This window comes from Theobroma cacao, chromosome 9, assembly GCF_000208745.1.
Source record: "Theobroma cacao cultivar B97-61/B2 chromosome 9, Criollo_cocoa_genome_V2, whole genome shotgun sequence".
Lineage (NCBI taxonomy): Eukaryota > Viridiplantae > Streptophyta > Magnoliopsida > Malvales > Malvaceae > Theobroma > Theobroma cacao.
Window position 1 is genome coordinate 1,462,279 of NC_030858.1, and position 24,806 is coordinate 1,487,084.

At 36.3% G+C, this 24,806-nt stretch overlaps 4 protein-coding genes across 5 annotated transcripts; 2 read left to right on the forward strand and 2 right to left on the reverse strand.

The window, feature by feature from the left end:
• Positions 314-5,923, reverse strand: LOC18587826 (serine carboxypeptidase 24). Of its 2 annotated transcripts, XM_018127930.1 has the most exons (9): positions 5,467-5,890; positions 2,789-2,896; positions 2,526-2,621; positions 2,337-2,429; positions 2,153-2,238; positions 1,636-2,036; positions 1,449-1,544; positions 868-973; positions 314-737 (listed from the first exon to the last, which is right to left on the reverse strand). In XM_018127930.1, exons 1-9 carry the CDS (start codon positions 5,732-5,734, stop codon positions 594-596), a joined length of 1,398 nt encoding a protein of 465 aa, XP_017983419.1. In that variant the 5' UTR covers positions 5,735-5,890; the 3' UTR covers positions 314-593. The 2 variants fall into 2 exon arrangements, with proteins under 2 accessions (XP_017983419.1, XP_017983420.1); XM_018127931.1 differs by lacking the exons at positions 314-737; positions 868-973 and adding an exon at positions 1,041-1,083 and having other exon boundaries at positions 5,467-5,923.
• On the forward strand, positions 9,953-11,653 carry LOC18587827 (protein YIF1A). The gene is made up of 5 exons (XM_007011844.2): positions 9,953-9,984; positions 10,610-10,767; positions 10,844-10,942; positions 11,018-11,169; positions 11,248-11,653. Exons 1-5 carry the CDS (start codon positions 9,957-9,959, stop codon positions 11,627-11,629), a joined length of 819 nt encoding a protein of 272 aa, XP_007011906.2. The 5' UTR covers positions 9,953-9,956; the 3' UTR covers positions 11,630-11,653.
• On the forward strand, positions 12,346-17,476 carry LOC18587828 (signal recognition particle receptor subunit alpha). Its single transcript, XM_007011845.2, has 10 exons — positions 12,346-12,570; positions 13,098-14,083; positions 15,343-15,427; positions 15,521-15,616; positions 15,725-15,877; positions 15,968-16,075; positions 16,214-16,333; positions 16,745-16,870; positions 16,985-17,068; positions 17,173-17,476. The coding sequence occupies exons 2-10, from the start codon at positions 13,119-13,121 to the stop codon at positions 17,296-17,298; spliced, it is 1,863 nt and encodes a 620-aa protein (XP_007011907.2). The 5' UTR covers positions 12,346-12,570; positions 13,098-13,118; the 3' UTR covers positions 17,299-17,476.
• LOC18587829 (early nodulin-like protein 1) lies at positions 17,680-18,664 on the reverse strand. The gene is made up of 2 exons (XM_007011846.2): positions 18,297-18,664; positions 17,680-18,202 (listed from the first exon to the last, which is right to left on the reverse strand). Exons 1-2 carry the CDS (start codon positions 18,478-18,480, stop codon positions 17,853-17,855), a joined length of 534 nt encoding a protein of 177 aa, XP_007011908.1. The 5' UTR covers positions 18,481-18,664; the 3' UTR covers positions 17,680-17,852.

Sequence of the window (24,806 nt, forward strand, 5' to 3'; positions counted from 1 at the left end):
CCTCGAACTTCTAGTCAAGTGCAATTGCGTGCACGCTCTACCGGGCTGCTCTGGGTTGTTTCTGGCAGGACCAGTTGACCATTAGATAGTTAGATAACGGAAGGTAGGAACCTTTTGTCCTGCTCCTAATGATTATAGTTGGCAATTAGTACTGCACATATCAACCGTTTATGTCCTGACAACAAGCTTTTGGCTAACATGTTACAGTATCATTTCTTTTACGTGAAATTGCCTTGTTACAATCTTGTTTTCCTGGCACGCAAACAGTGCAGAGGGCAATTTTCCCATTTGTTTTCAAGGTGAAAACTCGACATGCAAAATGGATTAATGCTCCGTTTCCTCAAGTTCTTTCAATTAACAATTCTAGTTCAGTTTCCATCATTTGGGGTTTGCCCGAACTGTGAAATGGAGAACTAAGTCTTTGGAGTAAATAATAAGAAATCCTAATTTCAATGAATCATTCCTAACTATAAAACGCCCATATATTAAATTATATGGGGATCTTGCTCTAACTGGTAGATTTGCATTTGCTCAACAAACTTAAAAGCTGAAACAATTGATCTTTCCCCGTCTTCTTAAGTAGAGAAAGTTCATTAAGACTTTGGCAATTCTTTCCCTGCCAAAAACGATTTGTAAAGAATGAAAGCTCTCTTGGGTTGGAATAGAGGAACTTCATGGCCAGCTCCTCTGACTGTAGCAAAAGTTAGTCCTTGATAAACTTCTGTCCATCCTCCAACCTACTCAATCATATATTGATTCAAACTGATTTTATATTTGGAAAAGAAAAAAAAAACAGAAGGAAAGACTAGGATGTACCACTAACAAAACCATTTCGGAAATCAGATATGGTGTGAGTATGTGAAATACCTGGTTGCCAGAGTACCACGGATACCAAGGAGTTTTGATGTGGAGGTTGAGGTGGCTGAGGGAAAACCTGGTGGCAGTCACAGGTACAACTGAATCTGTGTCACCGCTGCATTCAACGGAAGTCATTTATGGTACATTTAGTTCTTCGGAAAATGAAATCAGGTCCAAGTGCAGTGTGTAGACTAAAATCATGCAGCGACACAATCCTGTATGAATCTGATCAAGGACAGTCAAACACTCAACCTCTAAAGCCTAATTTCCTAGCAGTAACAAATGCCTATTGTTATTCATATGATTTGGACACATCTTGATATAAGCTTGCAGCTAGAAAACGGTGATTGTCAGCCTGTCTCACTGCCCCTTCTTTTACTGTGACTACAGGAAAAAGCGACTGCCAGTATCTGAAAATACGAAGTATCTTACTTTTTGAGTATTTTAGTATTTCCTTTTGTAGTATCCCATGGTCTTTTTCTTGTGTAAAAATTGCAGCCCTGGTTCGTTTGTGTCCCCTACTTATTTTTTCTAACTCAGGAGCAGAACTTTAGAGATTTTGTATGAGGTCAGTGAAGTTTAGAACTCACCTGAAAACCCATATTCTTAGACCAGCTGCAATCAGCTCTTTGTATATTGGTAGGACAGAGTTTTCTGAATCCTTCCAGTTTTTGATGAGAACATCACTGTCCAATGACAAAAAAGAGAATCATTTCTCAATCACCAAAACCACCCTTTTCAGAAAGAATTCAACTTAATGATAAAGTACGGAGAAACCTGCAAGCAGTCCATTTATAAGGAATCCCAGTTGTATTTGCATGCATAGCCTTTTGCACGTCGGGCCGATTATAGTATTTCTCAGCATAGTTTTCAGTACACGGATCATACCCCGAAACCCGTCTATGCAAAAGAGTATTTTTGAGCCTTATATGCCTGGCTGAGTTATTTGTTAACGCCAAGCAAGATGGGGTATAAATGCTGTATTGATCGATGTCTCCGAACTCGTGGTTCATGGCATAACTGACAGCATCATCACATTTTTGTGAACTTTTCTCTGCTGTGAAATTGCAATGTTTCATGATGGCTTTGTAGGTTCTATCTGATATCATGGAGTGGCTCCACCAAAATGCAACAGTCCCAATGCTGTCATAGTAATTGTCAGTAACAGCGTTTCCAACCTGTATGAGTTTCATTCAAAATCTCTCAAGTCCATGAACTTTATCTAGAGTTTCTGGTGATTGTTTCTGATATCTTAATATCTGATAAAAGTGAAAACCACGCTTGGCTTACTTACAATAAATCCTTTAAGATTGATGATTGGGTGCGAATAGGCTTTGTTGTAGTCATGGATTTTCTTGGCCAACTGGGGAACATAATGTCCTATGTAAACAATTACAATTTTGTCAGTTCAGAATATTTTTCTTAAAGCTTATTTAGCAACAAATTGAGTTATAACCAGTTGTTGCAGGTTCATTTACCTGCATAACTTTCTCCAGCAATGTAAAATTCTCTGTGTTTGTATTGTGGAAATCTTGACATCCATCTGATGAGAAACATTAGAGCATCCTGAGCTGTGTCAACTCACAAACAAACTACCATCAGGATTAAAGAATGATGCTTCAAATGAGAGCAGTAAAAAAGCGACGGTTAGCTGCTAATATAAGCACCTGTCCGACTGTCTCCGGAGTCTTCAAGATTGGAGCTTATATTTGTGTAAGAGAATCCAACTCCAGCAGGTGACTCAAGGAACAGAATACTTGCTTCTGCAAACATAAACAAAACCAAATACTGTAAGTTTTATAAGGGAAAGAGTGCTGAAAAAAAGATGAGAACCTGCAAACATTACTAAAAATTTGTTCTACTTACTTCATGTGATTTTGCCATTTGGAAACCAAATTCAATACATACAGATTAGGTGTTTGATTGTTACCTTTATTCCATGAATACTTGTTGAGATAAACGGAGGAACCAGTTTTATTAATCCGAAATGGTCCAATTTCCTCTGATGCTCCATATGCCACTGATGAGCAACCTGGCCCTGCACAGTCAATCAGTGACAAATTAACTAGAAACTCAAACCCTTTAAGGTCAATTGGCTTATTTAATTAGAACAACCTGACAATCACTGAATTCATATACCACCATGTACTTTGGTTTTAACTAATTAAGCTCTGACAAGTTTATTTACCAAGCCAACTCAGAGACTGAAATATTTAAATAATGAGAAGAAATCACTTGATGGTTGTTTTTTCTTGATAAACCTAGATCATCATTCTGAACTTCAAATATGGTTGAATGTTAAGTAACATGACACGAATAAACAAGCTTTATTAGTACTGCAACTGCAATAGTACTAGATCTTGAATAGAGACTTGAGCAGTCTCTACAATCTTTGTATCAATGCAATCTTCTAATTAATCTAGATAAAAAAAATACAGATACAGAGGAGGAAATAATTTTTGAATAATGGTGGAGTCAATTCATAATTGCAAAAGGAGGACAAAGTTTGATTTTTTTTTTTTAAGCAAGAACAGATGTGACCCTTGAATGAGAGGTTCATAGTTCAAAGATAGTAGTGATTTGAAGCAAGAATTTTTCCCAACCACAATAAACACATGCAATCAAAAATTGCATGATTTCAAGCAAGAAGAAATAGAGTAAAGGGGGTGTGTGACAACAATCGAAGAGTGGCCCAGTTTCAGTTCCACCATGTGATGCTTCTATTCCGGTCTAGCTCAGCTAACCACTTGCAGTAGGGTCAACCCTGTGTACATAGTGGAGCAGAAACAGGAGAAGTTGGGCCTGTCAAGATCAATGGAAATGACCGTTGCCCACAGTAGTTATTGGTGAAGTAATTTAGCTAATTAAGCACCTTTTTTTTTTCCCATATCGCATCTTCCCAGATTTTGTACGAGCGAGAAAATGTTATCCCAATCTTCAAATTAATGCAAGGGGAAGAGAGTGTTGCTTCCTTAAAACTACTCAAAATTTAATGATATATTTGAACAAGATTGTCAAAGTGAAAGTATTCAACAATCAAATCTATAGCAGTTCAGTCAATTTATCTACTCTAAACCATTAGGTAAGATTGCCATTTTCATCCTGTTAGGAAAAACATTGAATGGAGTCACTGAAGTAATCTGAGAAGGAACACCTACCCTCTTTGCTCTTCAAAAAAAAAAAAATAATATATATATATACAGAACACTGAGGAAACAGTTTAATTTCCTTCTGAGATGTCAGCTTCTGTTATTAATTCGCTAGATAGTGACCCATATTATATATTTATAACACTAAGGAAACAGTTTAATTTCCTTCTGATGAGATGTCAGCTTCTGTTATTAATTCGCTAGATAGTGACCCACATTTTTATATTTCCCGTGGTTTAGTTTAATGAACTTTTGAGTGATTAATTACAAAAAAATATTTCAATTCCTCCCCCATTTCTGGGTCATAGCAGCTCGAGCAACCCCACATCATCATCACCATCACCTTCTCCTACTGAAATGCGCGTGCTTCAAAGAAACAAAGGAACAGTGGGAGTTGGTGGCAAACTTCTTTTCTTCCCTTTTTTTGCTGCCTTCTCTATCTCAAGTCAACTCAAAGAAACAAAGAAGACGAGAAGCAAAGGAGAGACAGAGAAGGAGGGGTGGGGGGGGGCATCTTTTGTTTGCAGCAACATGAACAATTTTTGGACAGTTCTACTGGAAAAAGTTGGTTCACTTTGTGGTAGCTTTTACGTTTTCCTTCTGGAAAAAAAAAAAGAACAACTAGCAAATGCAAAGAAAGTTGAAAACAAAGTGACAAAGAAATTACACAGAGAGCTGCAAAGGCTTTTTGTGAGGCAACGGGTTTATTCAAAACAGGGAATAAACGTCAGTTGTAGAAGGAATAAAACCCTAAAAAGATACAGACAGAGAGAGATCACGAGGTCCCATGCGGGTTTATTTTTGGTTTTTCCTTTTTGGGTACCACGTAAACACAGTCGTTTTTACTATACACTTCTTTCCGCTTGAGCCTGAAGGTGCATTTTAGCTTGGGTTAAGGGGTCTTCGCTAGTTTGCTCTTGGAGTTGATGGGCGCAGTCTATATGGAATTGTGGATAGGGTGGGCATCGGCAATGGATTGGGACATGAGCTGGGACGTGCAGTGCGCAATGCTCCATTTATTGAGAGGCAGAGATATTTTTTGGCTCATCATTTTGGTATCAATGCCATTTTTTAAAGCACAGAACCAACAAAGAAACAAGACATTAATTGCATGGAAAATGATGTGTTCATCAGTCTACAGCATTGTGATTCGGGTGTGGGGGATTGTTTTTCCATGGAGAACTGTTTATGGGTTCTTAATTAGTCAATGTTCTTCAGTTTTATTTTGGTTCTTTTCCTTTTTAAGGAAAAAGAAATTACCATGGATATGGATTATGCAAGTTCTTTGATTTGAACATGTATGGCAAAATTAGCTAGACCAATCTTAATGACTTGAAAAAGAACATGAGAAAATGGATATTTCTCTATCAGGACAGTCTTACTTGTTGGACTATGGTAAAATGTAGCAACAGTGAAGAAAATAGAGGGAGTAGCTAGCTAGAAAGCTAGAAAGACTGACCTCCATTGAGCCAAAGAACTAGAGGTTTTTTCTCTGGAACTGTAATGGCTTCCGTCAGCCAGTAGAAGAGAGCTCGACCATGTTTCTCATTGACAGTAACGTAGCCTGAAAACTGAGAAAATGTCACTGGCGGTTGTCCTGGAAGAGATGAAATTCGATCGAGTTCTTGTTGTTTTGGCACAGCAGCAAGAATAATGCCGATGAGTGAAGAGAAGAACAGGTAAGATATTGAGATGACAAAGGCTTTGCTTTGACCCGTTGCTGCCATTTGCACCCTCGTTTTGAAAAATGAAGGGTACTGCTCTCACTCTTTCTCTCTCTGCTGTAATGTAAAACAGCTATGCTACGGCTCACTCAGAGATATTGATACATGTATAGGAACTGATCAGAGAAGATATGCAAGCCTGAATTGTAGATTTATATGGTGAATTATCAAGTCTGATGTTGCTGCATTACTACACTATTGCAGGGTTAGGCAGCTATGTGGACCTCTCTCTCTCAAGATTCAGATGAGAGAGAGTAGCCGGTCCTACAAGAGGCAATTTGAAAGCTGGATCCGAATTTGGTTAAAAACCCAGAAGCAACATCATAAATGCATCACAAGATTCTTTCTCTCTCTTGCCATACTGTAAAAATACCAATGACCAAGAAATTAGGGTCCAATGAAAGTATTTACTCTCTTAATCTGTAATCTTCATGGATATAGATCAGCAATCTTGAACTTGTTAACTTTAACAGTACTGATGGAGAGTGACAGACAGGTAAAATTGCCGTTGAATTAGTTTTTGTATGTTATCAGCAATATATAAAGTAATAATATAATCATTAAAACAATAGTTCTGGTATATACTAGTAGCAAATTGTCCCTGTAAGGTGTTAATTTTATGTTTATTTAAAAAAATAAACAAAGTTATCATTTGAGCTTGGACTGAAAGTGGTCACTTAGAATAATAAGGTTTAAGCCAAGCTTGAGCTGCCTAGCTTATACTAAAACATTATTTTAACCATAGAATCTAAGCAGAGGAATACTCTCTCTCTCTCTCTCTCTCCCACAGCCTTTGTGGTCCAAAAAACAAAGATAGAAAGGCGGGTAATAAAGATTAATGGATGGGGGGTTGTGACTCTTGTGACCTTTCCTAAAGGCCTGTAGCCTTGATACTTTTGAATGGGGTACAACTGCAACAATTGGGAGGCAGTAAGCCTGAAGAAAGAGATGCTCATAGTCCCAACGAGCAGTCGTTATCAGATCTCTTTCTCAACAGGAATCATGCATGACCACCCTTTTGTTTCTTTTTCTAATTTGCATGAAGTTTTCTCGTGGTCTCAAAGCCTGCAAAAAGGCCAAGGTGGTTAAATTAAACTAGATTATTCAATTAGATGTGTTCTTGATTAAAAATTGGAGTAGTGTGACAGGGTTTGGTCAACTTTCCAATTATTGTTGCATCCTCCTTAACATCCCCATTAAAATTTGTCAATGGAAGTTGTTCAAACCCCTTTTACCAAATTCTTTCCCAATGGCAGCAAACGTGCCTAATTTACAATTCTTTAATCCTTATTAAGTAGGGTAACTGTTCAGGATTTACCAAAGGTAGTTGACAGACAAAATTTTCACATGTTGAACTATACTATTAATTCCTACCTCTTCTTTCCTCTTTCCTTGAAGAAATTAATGAACTGGATATACATGCATGCATGCATGCATCCTTTTCTGTGAGATTAAGCTGGCAAATATATGAAATTCTTCAGCAGCAAGGAATAGAGATCGAGGTATACGCGTCCACCGCCGCCTGCATGTGCATGAACATTAATGCCCTGTCCTCTTACTAAATGTCAAATAATCGGCTAAATTGCAGGATGAAAATCCCCTGAGCTTGAAACTCACATAATAAGAACAAAAGAACTTGTCCATTGCCGTCCATTCTGATGATTATGATTATTAGTATTAGTGTGTGTGTGTATATATATATATATATATATATATATGTTTGGAGACCAGTCTCAACCCCACATGCAGGGACTGCAAATGGAGGGTTCTTTTCAACGCTGGAACAGCTAGCTAACGAATTCTACACCCCAAAGTCAGTCAGAGACCTAATTATAACTTTTGCTTGCTTTTGTAAACTCTTTAACATGAGATCTGGCCCATGATTTCCGAGATGTTGTTTCCACAGTCTCTTTTACAGTATTCTTTTTCCAATCGTTTCCATGTGTACAGCACGGATCCCCATATGCATGCAAGCATGCAGAATTAACATCTCCACATCCCACAATTTCTCTACTTTGCTTCATCACTATCAATGCATATGCTTTGCTATATCTGCCCTGGAACCTTCTCATCCCTAGATTTAATTCCTTAAATGTATTCAATTCTGAAGAATATGTATTAAGATATATACATGCATGCTTGGCATCCTCAACTGGACATTTTAATATTACTTGTCTTTCATCTCTATCTGGTCAAAGTTTCATCATAATTTATAATTGCACCAAGGAAATTTGGGTATTAATTTAAAAACACTTCTCTGTATTTATTCTTTTGGATCCTTGTCATGCATAGCTCATGTCAAAGTAAATCAATGACTTATCTAGTTGTCTTGAAGCTTGAAAATCTAGATTCGAGTTTAGAAACTACCAATAAGAGTACGTTAGTAACAAACTTTCATTCAATCACATCTTTAGAGAAGCAAACTCAATGACTAATGGAATGACGAAATCAAAAATGTTATTCTACATTTTGTAAAGTCCTTATCTTACGGGTTTCTTTCTCATATTTTATAAAAGATATAAAATACCCTAAGATGATATATTACATTTTAAATCCCTTTCATTACAAGATCAAGTTTGATCTATAGCATTATCTACTTCTATCAGTCAAAATAAAAAGAATATATACACAGAATCTTTGGGCCTTGCATGTATTTGGGTGAAAAATATGCAGGAAAGATCAATATGCCGAGCGTGACCTAAGCGATCCAGCCATGTATGAACGGATCATTATATACAGAGATGTCCCAACAGCCACGGCACCGCAGTTTTGACCCCATTTTGTCGCCTTAATAAAATCATTCATGGATGTAATTTCTTGGTCGTCCGCATTCATGAAGCCAGCAGATAATACAATCAGATCACATTAAAGACAAACAAGAGAATAAAAGATTGGGGAAGAGGGAAAGGAGGAGTTGGTATGGGGAGATGGAAGTGGCTTGTCTTCAATATGAGCAGTTGGGCAGTTATGTCGGCATTGGTTTCGCTTTAAAGTTTAAACTGCGCTCATGTCTCTAGGACTCTCGAGGCCTTTCGGGCTGGCATTGTCCACTCCTGCAGGATTCTAAAATTTGTCGCCATATATATATAGCTTCCGAATGTCAACTTAGGTAAATGGGTGGATATAAGGTAGCAATCAAACAAGATTGATTAGATAGACATGATTAAGAATAATGGGACACCCCTTAACTCCATGACAAAGTAGAACAACTTGCATTGAAAGACTGACCATATTCAGTTTTGGAGTAACCAGTTTATGGCCATTGAATGAGCTCTCTCATTAATTCCATGTAAACCAAACCAATCATTCAGATCGATGCAGACTCCTTGGGCTGCCTTTCATTTCGAAAATGTTGTTTTGGGATTTGGGTATTTGCCCAAAATATGTAGTGAACCTTCTGTTTCTTGATAGTGATATGAAAAGATGATAGGTGAGATATGGAATCTCCTTTTTGGGTAGACGATTATTAGGTTATGCATGTAGATTGATAACTTCTAAAACAACAAAAAGGGGAAAAAGGATAACAGTATTAGTTTGCTAATGGTCATTGGTCACAACTCGGTTGGAATGTAGACAAAGTTTGATGTGACTTATTACTTAACGGGCGTCGTGAGATAGAGCCAATGACCGTAGCCTTTTATGTCAACCATTTTTGCTCTCCTTTTCTTTTGGATCGTGATCAGGAATCACGTCGGTTGGAATCAAGCACATTTCATATACTGATAATTAACCATGGCTAATAAAACATTAATTATTTGTACTGCACAATGCTATGTGCGTGTGGATCTGCAAGTGTAATCATGCATTCTGGGTCCATGAGGAGGAAGCCGTTAAAAAGAAAGGCAAAGGCCCAAAGGCAACAGGGTCAATGAAACCAGGTCGTAGCCCTGTATAATGTGGCAGAAATATTTGATACGTCTGTTTCGACATTGGGAAATAGGATTTTGGAAGGCGGACATTAGGACCCAACAACAGTAGCATTGCCTTTAAACTTGCATCCTAGTGGACAAAAAGTCCATCCAAGCCCAACTAGATAGTGTGTGTATCAGTCTGGATACTGTATCTATTGCCTAAACTTGGAAAAATAGATTAGGGAAGGAACATGTCACAGTTATCACTGTAACATTGAGAAGCGGACCCGTCAGAATGCCAAATCACCGTTTCAAAGCATGAAAATTTTTATTCTAAGGGAATTGGGTGAGGTTGGCCAAATTTGGGGATACCAATGGCAATTTTCAACACACAGGGAGAAGGTGAGTGAGTTTCTTTGTACTGTTTTCAAAGCCCATGGACGAAATATGTCCCGGAAAATATATGAATAATTGAAGAAATTTACTAATTAATTAACTACCCATTGTGGGTTAATTAGCATATATGGTACCTTTTAGATTTCCTGTTACAGCAATAGTTCAATCCGAACCTCAGCGTTCTTGTCAATAGAATAAGCTGTTTCAGTTCATTGTAGACATTATTTGACTGTTTACTTGCATAGTTAAGCTAGTTTTAAAGTTTGATTAAATGTCAATTAGAAGAGCAAAATCCTGCCTTCGGTTCTAGGACAACTTTCTTCTGTTTTTGGGTCGAGTGTAACTGTGTAAGCGTGGCTTGCTTCTCTGTGCATCTGGGCCAAAAGCTACTTGTCATTTTCTGGTCTTTGCCCACTGTTTTTTATTGTACCATGGAAAAAAATGGCTTGGTTTTTTATGTGCCCCCTTCCTGAAATGGTAAACTTTAGTTACAGCAATAACCACAGAATGGAATATTTCCCTTTTGGCAAATATAGATGGTAAGCTGAATCAGAACTGCCAAGTTTCAATAGATAGCACATCACCTACTATCCATCAGTTATTGTATATATAACATCATTATGTATTTCAGAAGGATGTGTGCAAATCATTGTTCAACCAGCAGGAAAGGAGCAAATGAATCCATTTGGTGATGCTCTATATGGAGCTGGGACTGATTTGATCAAAACCGAATTGGGTGCCTACGGGGAGAAGCTCTTTAGATCAGGCTCAGCCTATGTACCGGGCAATGTAAGATTTATAAGTTCTAAGCAGATGGTTTTCCTTGAATGATGATTCTTAGTCTTGCTTGTGAAACATATTGCAGATCAGCAGATACTTCTCCAATCCCCAGTATTACTTTCAAGTGAGTGATCAGTATGTGATGAACAAATTGAAGTTAATTCTGTTCCCATTCCTGCATAAGGTATATGCAATAGCAAGTAAATATTACCTTCTGTTTCCATCTCAGAAGTTGACACACTCTTTCTTTTTCCTCCAGGGACACTGGATGAGAGCAACAGAAACAGTAGGGGGTGAATTCTCTTACAAGCCTCCAATTCATGACATAAATGCACCTGATCTGTACATCCCATTGATGGCATTTGGCACTTATGTGGTTCTAGCGGGCTTCTTTCTAGGCATCAATGGAAAGCAAGTCCAACCTCCCTTTTAATCTTCTTGTTTCGTTTAAACCATTTGGCAAATATAACAAATTTCCTTGTTTTCCAGATTTAGTCCTGAAGCTGTAGGCCTGCAAGCTACGAATGGACTGCTTTGCTGGTTATTCCAAGTCCTTCTACTCGAAGCAACACTGCACACACTTGGAGACGGAGACGTGCCATTGCTCGACATCATTGCTTATGGAGGGTACACTTTTGCTGTAGTTTCGGTTGTTCTACTCTGCAGGATCCTATGGAGTCACTGCTTCTATGTAGTTACATTGTGGGAATGTTTCTGTATGGGAATGCTGCTTGTGAAGATCATGAAGAGAATTCTGATTGCGGAGGTGAGAAGGTCTGAGAACCATTCAAGCAAACGCCATTATCTTCTACTTCTAGTAGCTGTTGCTCAGGTCCCATTGCTCTTTTGGCTTGGAAATATTGCTGTGTGAGTTCTAACAAGTAACAACCTGATTGGGGGCAGATTGATTTGTCCATAACATTATGCTTAAAATGCAGTTATGAAAATAATAATAATAAAATTATATCAAAGATTTAGATTATATGGATTTCTATTAATCAAAATTTTAATGTCATCATTATACTAAATTCACGATATATATGAAAAATCTTAAAAAAAAAAAAAGATTCGAATCTTAAAATTTCACGTATCTTAAGCATTATAAAATTATGAATTTTATCGATAAAATATTAATAAATTTGTTAATATTGAAAATTATGATGAATTTTTTATTTATAAAAAATAATTTTTAATAATACTACATCATTTGTGGTATAATACTTTGTCAGTGAATCTAATATGAATTATAATTTAATTTAATAATATTAAAATTTAAAATCCAAATCCACCGAATTAGCTATAAGTAAGAGTGTAGGTCGCAACCTAATACCCCACGGTCCCATTCAGAATTGGAATCCTCGTCAGACCGCAAACTCTTATCTTCTGCCTTGTCATCGTGCGCTCCAGAACGCAGCGTTGCGATACAGTGGAAACTTCCCGACACGTGGCGCACAGAGTAACTCCAGGGAAAACGCTGTTTAAATAGATATTTTAACCGCCACGTAAAACGTTGGTGGTCGGAGACAGTTTTTTTTTTTTTTATGTGTTTTTTTACAGTGGCGTGCGCCAATGCTTAAAACGCCCGACGAATCTGGTCAGACCCAGATTCAATTTTTACTACACTTCCAAAAACTCTTTATTTATTTATTTGTTAATTAACTCCTGATAATAAAAAATAATAATAAAGACCTATATATAGCCCAAAGCAAAAACTTCCTCAATTTGAATTTTCCTTTTTTTTTTAGATTTTTTCTCTTTCAAATTACACCTTCTTATTTGTAGGATTCGTAAGATTTCCAAGGAAGAGTTCAGGTATTTTTCCTTCTTATTATCTGTTGGGTGTTTACGAGAATTTGGTTTGTTTTCGAATTTTTTTATAGGTTTGGTCTTTGATTTTGTTTGCCTTTGAGGTTTCGATTTAATTCTGATTGATTGATCTATTAGTCAGGGTCTCAAATTCGAATCTTGGTATCATTTTGTTTTGTATCTGAAAAATTGCAGATTGTAGGTTGGATTTTCAATTGCGGATCATGAGTTTTCTTTTTCTTTTTTTTTTATTATTGTTCCTGTTCCAATGAGAAAAAGATCCGCTCTTTTAAAGACCCTTTTTTTATAATTTGCTTATTGGAATGAATAATTGTCAAAATCCATGCTTTCTTGGTTTAATTTCTGAAATATTTTTGGGGGTGTTTTTATTTAATCTGCGATTATTTCCAAAGGAGAGGGAAAAGGCAAATGAATTTAAAAATTTGTAGCTGAAAAAGTTTCTTTCTTGGAAATTTATGCTTTTTAAATTGTTTGGGTATCTGAATTTTGAGTTTTATTTGACTATATTGCAGGAGATTTGCTGAAATCAAAAGATGTTAGAGCAGTTGCTGATATTTACCAGGGGAGGGTTAATCCTCTGGACATGTAAAGAGCTTGGGAATGCTCTTAAAGGGTCACCAATTGACACCCTGATCCGGTCCTGTCTGTTGGAGGAGCGCTCTGGTGCTGCATCATATAACTATGATGCCCCTGGTGCTTCTTACACCCTCAAATGGACCTTCCATAATGAGCTTGGCCTTGTTTTTGTTGCTGTCTATCAGCGTATTCTCCATCTTTTGTATGTGGACGATCTTCTTGCATTGGTGAGGCGTGAGTTTTCGAAGATTTATGATCCTAAGAGGACACTGTATAATGATTTTGATGAAACTTTTAGGCAGCTTAGGAGGGAGGCAGAAGCTAGGGCTGAGGAGTTTAAGAAATCAAAACAGATGGTTAAACCTGTGAATAACAATAAGAAGCAAGGGCAGGTGCAAAAAGCTGGTTTTGATAAAGGAAGTAAGAAGAGTGAGGGTGGCTTGGCTGCTGATGGTGGGGATGGTGATAAAGTGAAAGGCCGTAAATTGGAGAATGGACACTCCAATGGTAATCATGTTGAGATTGAAGAACCTAGGATGATAGGTGTTGTTAACGGTAAAGAAAATACTAGTTCCAATATTAGTGCTTTCGATGTAAGTAAGCTTCAGAAAAGAACTAAAGGTGGAAAGAAAACTGATACTGTTGTTAACAAGGGTTCCAAGGTGGACCCTAAGAAAAAAGTAGCAAAGAAGAATAGAGTTTGGGACGATGCACCTCCAGAGACGAAATTGGACTTTACTGATCCACTGGATGGAAATGGAAATGAGAATATAGAGGTTGTTGCAGCTGATCAAGGTGAAAGTATGATGGACATTGAAGAGATTATCAGCAGTGATAGTGAAAGTGAAGAAGATGACAATGTGGGGAAGGATAGCAAGCCTGAAGCAAAGAAAAAGGGTTGGTTTTCCTCCATGTTCCAGAGGTATTTGTTGTACTTTTATCCTCCCTTTGATGTAGTTTCTTCTTTTAGCTCATAATTTCTATTCTAGGATATATTTGTTCTGTCTTCATGAAGAGTGAAATTGGAGCTCCTTTTTTTTGGGTAAAGCCTTCATGGCTTTTGTTTTATCATGTTCAGATACTCGTCATAAAGCATGTCCCGACTAGTTTTATTTATTTTCATAGAACCTTACAACTTGAGTTGGAAATGTTTCTTTTATAGAGTTGATCTTTTTGATATTGCCATTATGTGCTTATATAATTTACATTGCAAAAGATGGCATTAGTAGTCAATGTATGATATTTCTTCTGCTAGGCATCACCACTTAAAGAATGAAAGATTTTTAGACATCATTTGCTTGTATCATGTTATATATTCCAGTCCCAAAGAGTTATACACTCCTTTTTGTTTCCCATCGTATGGTGAACTCTTAGGTAGAGTTTGGTATGAGGGAAGTGGGAGCACATTCCCTTCAAAGTGCTCAATTAAATTACATTGCAGTGTTTGTTTTGCAACAGATCACAACAATGTAAGATTGCAATGCAATCACATTACAACCAAGAGATGTAATGTGATAGCAGACCAAAACCAATACAATCACATTACATTGCACTCTGTAATATTCTTAAAGACACTTTTACCTTTCTACTTTATTATCTTGTTAAAAACATTTTATAACGTTATAATTAAAATAACAATATTAAAATAAAATATATAATATAAAAATAAAAAATTAAATTAAAATAAAATATATAATATTAAAAATTGTATTAAAAAATGAAAATAAAATATATAAGATTATAATAAGAAATAAAAATAAAACATATGACATTAAAAATATATTTAAGAGATGATATTATATAAAAACTAATAATAAAAAATACAAGTATATTAAACTTGCATTTTAATAAATAGGGGTAATTTTGAAAATTAACATTACATTCCTAGCAAAGTACTTGTAAACCAAACGCTGTAATGTTATCCTCTCTACATTTTAATCATTATTTTGCTTGCATACCAAACACTACAATGTTATTTTTCCTGCAATCACATTGCTTGTAATCACATTACTTACAATCACATTGCATTGTAAAGTACCAAACGCCACCTTATTGTGTTTCACTTGGGCTTTGCACCACCTCTACCGTAAGCTTTTATCATCACCATCCAATTTCGTTGTAAATTGTTGAATTTATGATGCAATTGCATCACTTATTCATTTTCTACTTCCTTGGGCTCAGTATTGCGGGAAAGGCAAATTTGGAGAAGGCAGACCTAGAACCAGCTTTGAAGGCTCTCAAAGATAGGCTTATGACAAAGAATGTGGTATGTCTTCTTCTAATATAACACTCTTGATTTCCAATGGATTGGTACCTTTCAATGTTTATAGGATTGCTTACGTATATGTGGCATTCACAGGCTGAGGAGATAGCAGAGAAGCTTTGTGAATCAGTAGCTGCAAGTCTTGAAGGAAAAAAGCTGGCCTCATTCACAAGGATCTCTTCAACAGTGCAGGTCTACAATTTTTTCATCTTTTACAATTGGACTCAATTTTGTTTCCTTTTTTTTTCCTGCTTTTTGATTGCCTATAAATTTAATGGAGAATGGTAATTGTGACTGCAGGCTGCAATGGAAGAAGCTCTTATTCGTATTTTAACTCCTAGACGCTCCATTGACATACTGAGGGATGTGCATGCTGCCAAGGAACAGAGGAAGCCATATGTTGTTGTCTTTGTTGGTGTTAATGGAGTTGGGAAATCAACAAATCTAGCCAAGGTTTAGCTGATTTAAGTGCACTATATGTAGATATGTCCCCAGGGACATGCCTTCTGGTCAGGCTGGCTAACCTCAAGTGTTACTGTGCAGGTCGCTTACTGGCTTCTGCAGCACAATGTTAGTGTTATGATGGCTGCTTGTGATACATTCCGGTCTGGAGCTGTTGAGCAGCTGCGAACTCATGCACGTAGACTTCAGGTATTACATTAATCGTAAATGTTATATTTTCAGCATATTGGGCCTCATCTTGCTCCAAGGTGGTTTGCTTTGTGTAATGACAAGTATCATTGGTATAGCTACTCTTTTATATCTGACTTGTTACTTGCTGCCTGCTAGATTCCTATATTTGAGAAAGGGTACGAGAAAGATCCTGCAATTGTAGCAAAGGAAGCAATTCAGGAGGCCACTCGTACTGGTTCAGATGTTGTTCTTGTTGATACAGCTGGGCGGATGCAGGTATCTTCTAATCAGTCAATTCATTTCTGTGGACTTTTATACTTTGGGTAGTGCTTGGTGGGTGCTTCATTCATACTTTCTATTGCTTTCAGAACCCTGAAAATAAAAAGTATGATGGTTCTGATTAAGGGTCAAGATAGTGGTATAACTTTTGCAATGGCAACCAATTGCATTCAATACATTATTTACTCTGAAATTGAATGGAACAAACTAGAAGATGTCTAGATAACCCATTCAAAACAGGTTTGCTTTCAAGAACTAGAGAAGGACCAGTTATATTGGTTTTGCTATAGGCAGTGAGACGACCAATTGAGCTATTTTGCTTTGAAGGATATTTAAATGCAATCCTAGCTATATTGCTTTTCTTTGTTACCACTGTTATGTTATTAATATCCATGTTATGCTTATCAGGATAATGAACCATTAATGAGAGCTCTCTCGAAGCTTATATACCTCAACAATCCGGATCTTGTCTTATTTGTTGGAGAGGCACTAGTTGGGAATGATGCTGTTGACCAGTTGTCAAAATTCAACCAGGTTTGCTTTCACGTTTAAACATTTTGTCTGTCGTATTCAAAATTTCAAATCTATTGGTTGTACCTATGTTACTAAATCTATGTTATAAAGCAGTGAGTCTTGCTCTTCTTGCAGAAATTGGCTGACCTCTCTACTTCTCCTACTCCAAGATTGATAGATGGGATTTTGCTCACTAAGTTTGACACTATTGATGACAAGGTAAAATGAGTTTGAATCCGAGAAGGTTTTTTATATTTTGGTTGCTATGGGAATCTCACACTGCCATTTATCTTACTTTTGGCGTATAACTGAAATTGACGTAGGTTGGGGCAGCATTGTCGATGGTCTACGTCTCAGGAGCGCCGGTTATGTTTGTTGGCTGTGGCCAGTCATATACAGACCTGAAGAAACTCAATGTCAAATCAATAGTCAAGACCCTGCTGAAATGAGTGACTGCTTGATGAAAATCCTCAATTTCATTGCAATGCTCGAACTTCAAATACTGTTTCTTTGGCTGTGACTTTGTGTTACTTTAATGGAGGTGCATCAGTCCCTTACGGCTGTTCATTTATTTGTAGATCTTGAATTTATCCGAGTTTGGTAGCCTTATCTATCTCTTCTTCTCATGTCTGCTGAAAGATTAGTATTACAGTGAGGACTGTTTGTGAATGTGCCCCTTCTGCCCACCACACCCTGTCAAGGATTGAAAGCCTTTTCTTCAATATTTGGTCAGTGGTTGTGAACCTGGCCTTGATGTCCAAATAGTCGAATGATTAGATATAATGAGAACAACTCGATTAAGTGAAATGTAGGAATAAATAAAGGGTCGATTTAAGCAGGAAAAGAATAAATAATTCATATATGCTTCCACTCCAATCTCTGGAAAGAATAATCTAATGTAAGAATACAAAAATTTCCTTCTATAATCATTTGAATGATTCCTCAAGCAGCAGCAATTGATTGAATCTCTCTCTCTCTCATAACAAAGCCGACGTCTAGTTTTTCAAAACAGAGACAGCGCCGTTAGAACCCCCAACATAACCACCAAGCCACTTTTCAAGCTAACGCAACTGCTCGTTGGAGCCACCGCAGGGCCCTCAAACTCCATCGGAGAAGGTGCCGGTGAGACTCCCATGAACTGGCTTCTTGCAGACATAACCACGACGATCAGTTTCTGTCCCTTTTGGCAGTGTCCCTCAGCTCCACTGATAAAATAGTATGCCCCAGACCTCTCAAGCTTCACCTTAGTGTTGCCATCCTTGTGTGCAGCTATAGGGCTAGATGTGTTGCATGTTTCATAGTCTTTTTTACTCACCTGGAGCACCGAGTCCTTGCTGGGATCATAACTCCAAACTGCAAAAACAAGAAACAAGATCGGATGAGTAAAAGAAAAGATCCAGATGAGAAAATGAAAGAAAAGTTTGATAATGAGTGGTTATTCTTGTACCTAAAGAGTCTCCAATCTGGAAACGAGAAGCTCCAGCCCATTTGTTAAGAGAGTCGGATTCAGATGAAGGGATTTTCCAAGCGTTGGCTTTGCCTCCAACTAAGTGTTCCCCTGCTTCTGTTAAGGTTAAGAAGACAGAAACAAGCAGCACTGCAGACAACAACAAACCTCTGCTTGCGGCCATGTTTGTTTATATATGCTTTTCGAAAATAGTTTTGAAGAGTGTGTATGTGAGGCAGATGGAGAGGAGGATGTGGGAAAAGTGAGGAACATGGAAGCAATTTATAGTGGGCAAATGCGAACCCAGAGAGAAAAAGAGCCGTTGTGGTTGCATCAGGTTCAAAAGAGTAAAGAGACTAGAGGGAGACTATTATTAGTTATTGCTTTGGGAATTGTCAAAAATTGAGCAGTTTCATTGTGGCCTACTCTGTCATTTTGCCGTTGGAATTGCTTGAGCTGCCAGCCCATTTCTCAAGACGGATTCCTGCTTGCCACATTTCATGATTCTCAGTGTGACTAATTTCAAATGTCAATAAAATGAGTAGTAGACTAATAACCCAGAATTTTGAGCAATCTTTGGGTCCTTCACATGGTGGGAGGATGGACAGCCATTGCTTGTAGGCTTTGATAAGTGTTTCCAAGTCCATTCAATTCTGCCAATGAGCCCAACTTCTCTGCTTACCCCACAAAGAAAAACTGATTTACTTATCTGGAAAACAGTCGGGGTGGGGAGGTTTTAACTTTTGATTGAAACTTCTCTGGAAATGCACTAACAATGAGATTGAGAGAAACAAAATCAAAAAGTAAAATTGTTACACACATTGTTCTTTTCATTCTAAAGATTTCTGGGATTATGCAATTCAGGTTTCAGTGTTTATATGTACATACATAAGGATCATTTAAACTTGATTACTACTATATAGTTTGTAACTTGGAGATTTGATTACCTTACAAAGATAATTGCTTAATTAATGGATCTCATCCCTTTCCTCGACCCCAAGCTTAAAATACAAGGTTGAAAGGAGTAATTGATTTGGTGAGTTTAGGAATCGTTTCCGTTAGTGGAGGAAGTTGAAATGGTATTAGGCTTAAAAAGATATTTTCACAAGTTGGAACTAGAAGGGTTGATCCTAGGAAGCAAAATGGGGCAAAATGCATTTTGGAAGTACTAGGATTGACCCCACGCTTCCAAGGGTTGATCTTTAAGCCTCCAGGATAGAAAATGCATTCTGTTTTAGACCAGGATCGACTCCCATCCTTTAAAGGGTGATCCAAAAAGGTAGAATGGGGGAAAAATGCATTATGGAAGTGCTAGGATCAATCCCTACCCTTCCAAGGGTTGATCCTTAAACCCTCAAGATAGAAAATGCATTTTGTTTTAGACCAAGATCGACCCCCACCTTTTAAACAGTCAGTCTTAGAAGGATTGATCTTAAGGCACCCAAACAGAAAATAAAACCTAAAACCCTTAAAACTCAAGCCACTTTTCATTTATTCTCTTTTCTTTGTTTTCCCTCTCATTTTCTTTCAAAATCTCCTCCTCTTCTCAAGACCCTCAAGGTTTTATTATCAAACCTTGGATTCTAAGTACTAAAGATAAGGATTTCCACTCTAAAAATAATGGTTTTTCTGATTTTAATCTTCTCTCATTAAAAACAAAAAACTTTTTTTAAGTTTTCAAGGTTTTGCTAGATCTCCTATCTAGAAAGCTCACCAAGGTAAAGTAAGATACAAGTTAAGTTGTTTATTTAATGGGTGTGAGGTTTGGAAAAAGTATTGATAAAAATTATTGAAAATAAGTGAAGATGAGTTAAGTTGGAAAATAGGAATTTATTTATTACGAATTTCAAGAAGTATTTATGGTGATATTAATGATTGCTTGCTAAATTAGGTGCTGTTGAAGGTTTCAACTTGTCGTGTTAAGCAAGATTCGATTGGTTGCAAGCGCTTGGAAAGTATTGTAAGTAGATATATGCATTTTAAATTATTTTGGATATAGCTTAACATGTTTTCGAGGTTTATGAAAGCATGAGAATTTTGGATGATTGATTGGATATGTTTGATGCCAAAGGTTCTGAAAGAAAATGTTTTGAATGTATATATGAATGTAAATATGAATATATGTATGTATGTTTTCATGGGGAACAAGCATCTCAAATGATTGAAAACTTTTGTTTCAACATGACTTGGAAAATGAAATGAACATAGTTTAGCTTTTCGCAATAATTGTGCATTGATAATTGGACTTTGTTAGGTGCCTTAATACCTTCGAAATTGTTAAGTGCCTTAACATCTTCAGTCGTTCGGTGCCTTAACACCTTTGGATATTGTTAGGTGCCTTAGCATCTTTGGAATGGTTAGGTGCCATAACACCTTTAGATTTGGTTAGGTATCGTAGCACCTTTGGATTTTGGCCATGAGCCTTACCATGAATGAATATGTGCTTTATTACACTTGGATGTTGGATTAATGCATAATCATATGTGAATCATTTTATTCATATATTAGGCTTGCTTACAAGCCTATTTTGAAATGCACCCATTATCATGGTTAAGCCACATGGTTATAATGTATCTTTGAGAATTTGGCTATGGAATTGATTGGATTAAATGTCTTGATAGGAATCTGTTTGGTTCATCAATTGTAGAAACATTGATCTTTTGGAACCTTAGATCTGATAGATTGGAAAAAGGGAATTGATGGCAAGGTAAATGAAGTGAAATTGGAAGGTTTTATGGCTAAATTTTGAATATGGAAGTGTTGGGATCATTTCTTGAGGACCAAAGGGTCGATCCCCGGCCAGCAAAACACACAAAGAGTGTTTTGTGTTTTAAAAGATCGATCCCTAGCAAGAAGAGGTCGATCCCAACAAAGCAGAACACACAAGAAGTGTTTTGTGTTTTAAAAGATCAACCCCCTATCAAGGAAAGGTCAATCTTTATAGTGAAAATTGCATTACTTTTGGTATTTTGATCTTGTTTTGAGGAGTTTGTTTAGGTAACCTTAAATCAAGTTTCTAAAGAGCTTTGAGTATAATATTGGTATTTCAAAATATTTATAATTCCCTTTTTTAAATGCATTTGGTTAGATCTTGAATTTGATTTGGAAAATAGCATGTTTTATGCAAATATGTTTATTTGAATACTGCACTATTTGGCTTATTCTCCTTTCGTATTTGCTTATTAAGATTATATATCTTACCTAAAAAAAAATATGTTTTTGTTTCAGATAAGTAGATCTTTAGCTGGCTTATTAAGGGAGTTTTTCATTTATTAACACTTGGTAGGTGTATGTCAAGGCATCTTGTAGAGGTTACCCACTTTTTGTTAAGTCCCTCCACTGAGTTTGAGTCATTCTTTGTTTTGGTTAAACATATTTTTGATAAATGTTTATATTTGGCCATTGGTTGGCATACTGTATATTAATATTCGAACTTGTGAGTTTTACTTTAAGCTTTAAATACAAGGTTGAAACGAGTAGTTGACTTGGTGAGCTTAGGAAACATCTTTGTTAACTCAATAATCTAAATTTCTAATCTTAAGAATCCATAAATTTAGAACTTGAAGGTTAGTGGAGGAAGTTGGAATGGAATTAGGCTTAAAAAAGGACAATTTTCACAAGATTAAACTAAAAAGGTTGATCCTAGGAAGCAAAATGGGGCAAAATGCATTCTGGAAGTGCTAAGATCAACCCCACGCTTCCAGGGGTTGATCCTTAAGCCCCCAGGACAAATAATGCATTATGTTTTAGACCAGGATTGAACCCCACCCTTTAAAAAGTCGATACTAGGGCATCCAACTAAAAAAATAAAACCTAAAACCCTCAAACTCGAGCCACCTTTCATTTATTCTCTTTTCTTTGTTTTTTTTTCTCATTTTCTCTCAAAATCTCCTCCTGTCAAGACCCTCAAGGTTCCATTATCAAACTTTGGATTCAAAGTGCTAAAGGTAAGGATTTCCATTCCAAAAATAATGGTTTTGCTGATTTTAATCTCTTCTCTTTAAAAATCGAAAACTTTTTTTACGTTTTCCAAGTTTGCTAGATCTTTTGTTTAGAAAGCTCACCAAGGTAAAGCAAGGTATAAGTTAAGTACTTTATTTAATGTGTATGAGGTTTGGAAGAAGGATTGATGAAAATTATTGGAAATAAGTGAAGATGAGTTAAGTTGGAAAATGAGTATTTAGTTATTATTAATTTCAAGAAGTATTTATGGTGATATTAATGATTACTTGTTAAATTAGGTGACGTTGAAGGTTCCAACTTTTCGTGTTAAGTGAGGTTCAATTAAATGGAAACGCTTGAAAGTATTGTGAGTAAATATGCCTTTTAAAGTTATTTTGGATATATAGCTAACCATGTTTTAGAGGTTTATGAAAGCATGAGAATTTTGGATGATTGATTGGATATCTTTGATGATAAAGGTTTTGAAGGAAAATGTTTTAAATGTAAATATGTATGTAAATATGAATATATGTATATATGTTTTCATGGGGAACAAACTTTTCAAATGATTAAAAAATTTCGTTTCAAAATGACTTGGAAAATGAAATGAAAATAGTTTAGCTTTTCACAAAGATTGAGAATTGATAATTGGACTTTGTAAGATACTTTAGCACCTTTGGATTGCTAGGTGTCTTAGCACTTTTGAATTTGTTAAGTGCCTTAGCACCTTTGGATTTTGTTAGGTGTCATAACACCTTAGGATTTTGGCCATGAGCCTTAACATGAACTAACATGTGCCTTATTACATTTGGATGTTAGATTGATGCATAATTATATGTGAATCATTTTGCAAGCTAAGCTCATTAATTGTTTATGCCATGAGAGCCTTTTGCAAGCTAAGCTCAAGACTTGAAATGGCATGTTGGTGATGAGGTTAATAAAATCACTTTTCAAAAAAAAAATGTGAATCATTTTACTTATATATTATGCTTGCTTATATGCCTATTTTGAAATGCACCCATTATCATGTTTGAGTTACATGGTTATAATGTATGTTGGAGGATTTGATTGTGTAATTGATTGGATTAAATTTCTTGGTAGGAATTTGTTTAGTTCATCAAATATAAAACTATTGATGTTTTGGAACCTTAGATTTGATAAATTAGAAAGGGGAATTGATGGCAAGGTAAATGAAGTGAAATTAAAAGGTTTAAGGGCCAAATTTTGAATCTGGAAGTGTTGGGATCGATCCCTAAAAACCAAAAGATCGATCCTCGACCAGCAGATCACACATAAAATGTTCTATGTTTTAAAGGATCGACCCCTTAGCAAGGAGAGGTCGATCCTGGCAGAGCAAAACACATAAAAAGTGTTCTGTGTTTTAAAAGATCGACCACCCATCAAGGATAGATCGATTCTTGTAATGAAAATTGCACCACTTATGGTACTTTTATCCTGTTTTGAGGAGTTTGTTTGGGCAACTTTGAACCAAGTTTTTAAGGCACTTTGAGTATAATTTTGGCATTTCTAAAGATGTATAATTGCCTCTTTAAAATGCACTTGATTAAATCATGGAATTGATTTGGAAAGTGGCATGTTTTATGCAAATAAGTTTATTCTAAAACTCCTTCATTTTGCTTGTTCTCCCTTTCGTATTCTATACTTGCTCACTAGGATTTTATATCTCACCTCACGAATATTTGGGGCTTACTAGAGGAGTTTTCTCATATTTGGGGCTTACTAGAGGAGTTTTCTCAAATATATTTTTTTTTTGCTTTTAGATCAATAGATATTTGCTTGGCTTACTAGAAGAGTTTTCTCTTTTTGCTTGTTTTCCCTTCCTTGGATTTTAGTAAGATTTTATATCATATATATTTTTTTGTTTTTAGATCAATAGATATTTGGTTGGCTTACTAGAGGCTTAGTAGAAGAGTTTTCTCTTTGTTAGCGCACGCACGCACGCACACACACACACACACACACACACACACACACACACATATATATATATATATCTTACTGATGTGAGATTTGTGACATTTTACTCTATTTAATTATAACGCTTGTCATGAATCCATGTTTACAACTCAAAAGATATATGTGAGAGGTGGTAGAAAGTTCATATTTATATATACCAAAAACCCAACTCATTTTTTTATTAATGTGAGATTCGTGACATATGATACTCTTTTATTAACTTGATGCAATAACAATTTTACTTTCAAAGTGTTCTTTACAACGATCAAACCTTAATTAACAAGAAAAAAAGATTCCTTTCCTTATCGACGAGATTAAATCGTGTGGGTTTTGACATTCTCCCAATTATAAACCCTTTCACTCAAAATAGTTTTAATGGATGACAGCGTTGGCATTAGCATATTTCATCAATGAAATCACATACCTAATCCCATTTTGAATTAAAGTTCATACAAGAGGAAAACATATGCATGTGCAGCTTGGTATTGACAGCAAGGAAATAAAATCGAAGTCCTAAATAAAGGACCTGCTACTGTTGCTTCAAACTTGCCATCTTTTGCATGGGAAATCAATGCTATCCTCCTTGTACAA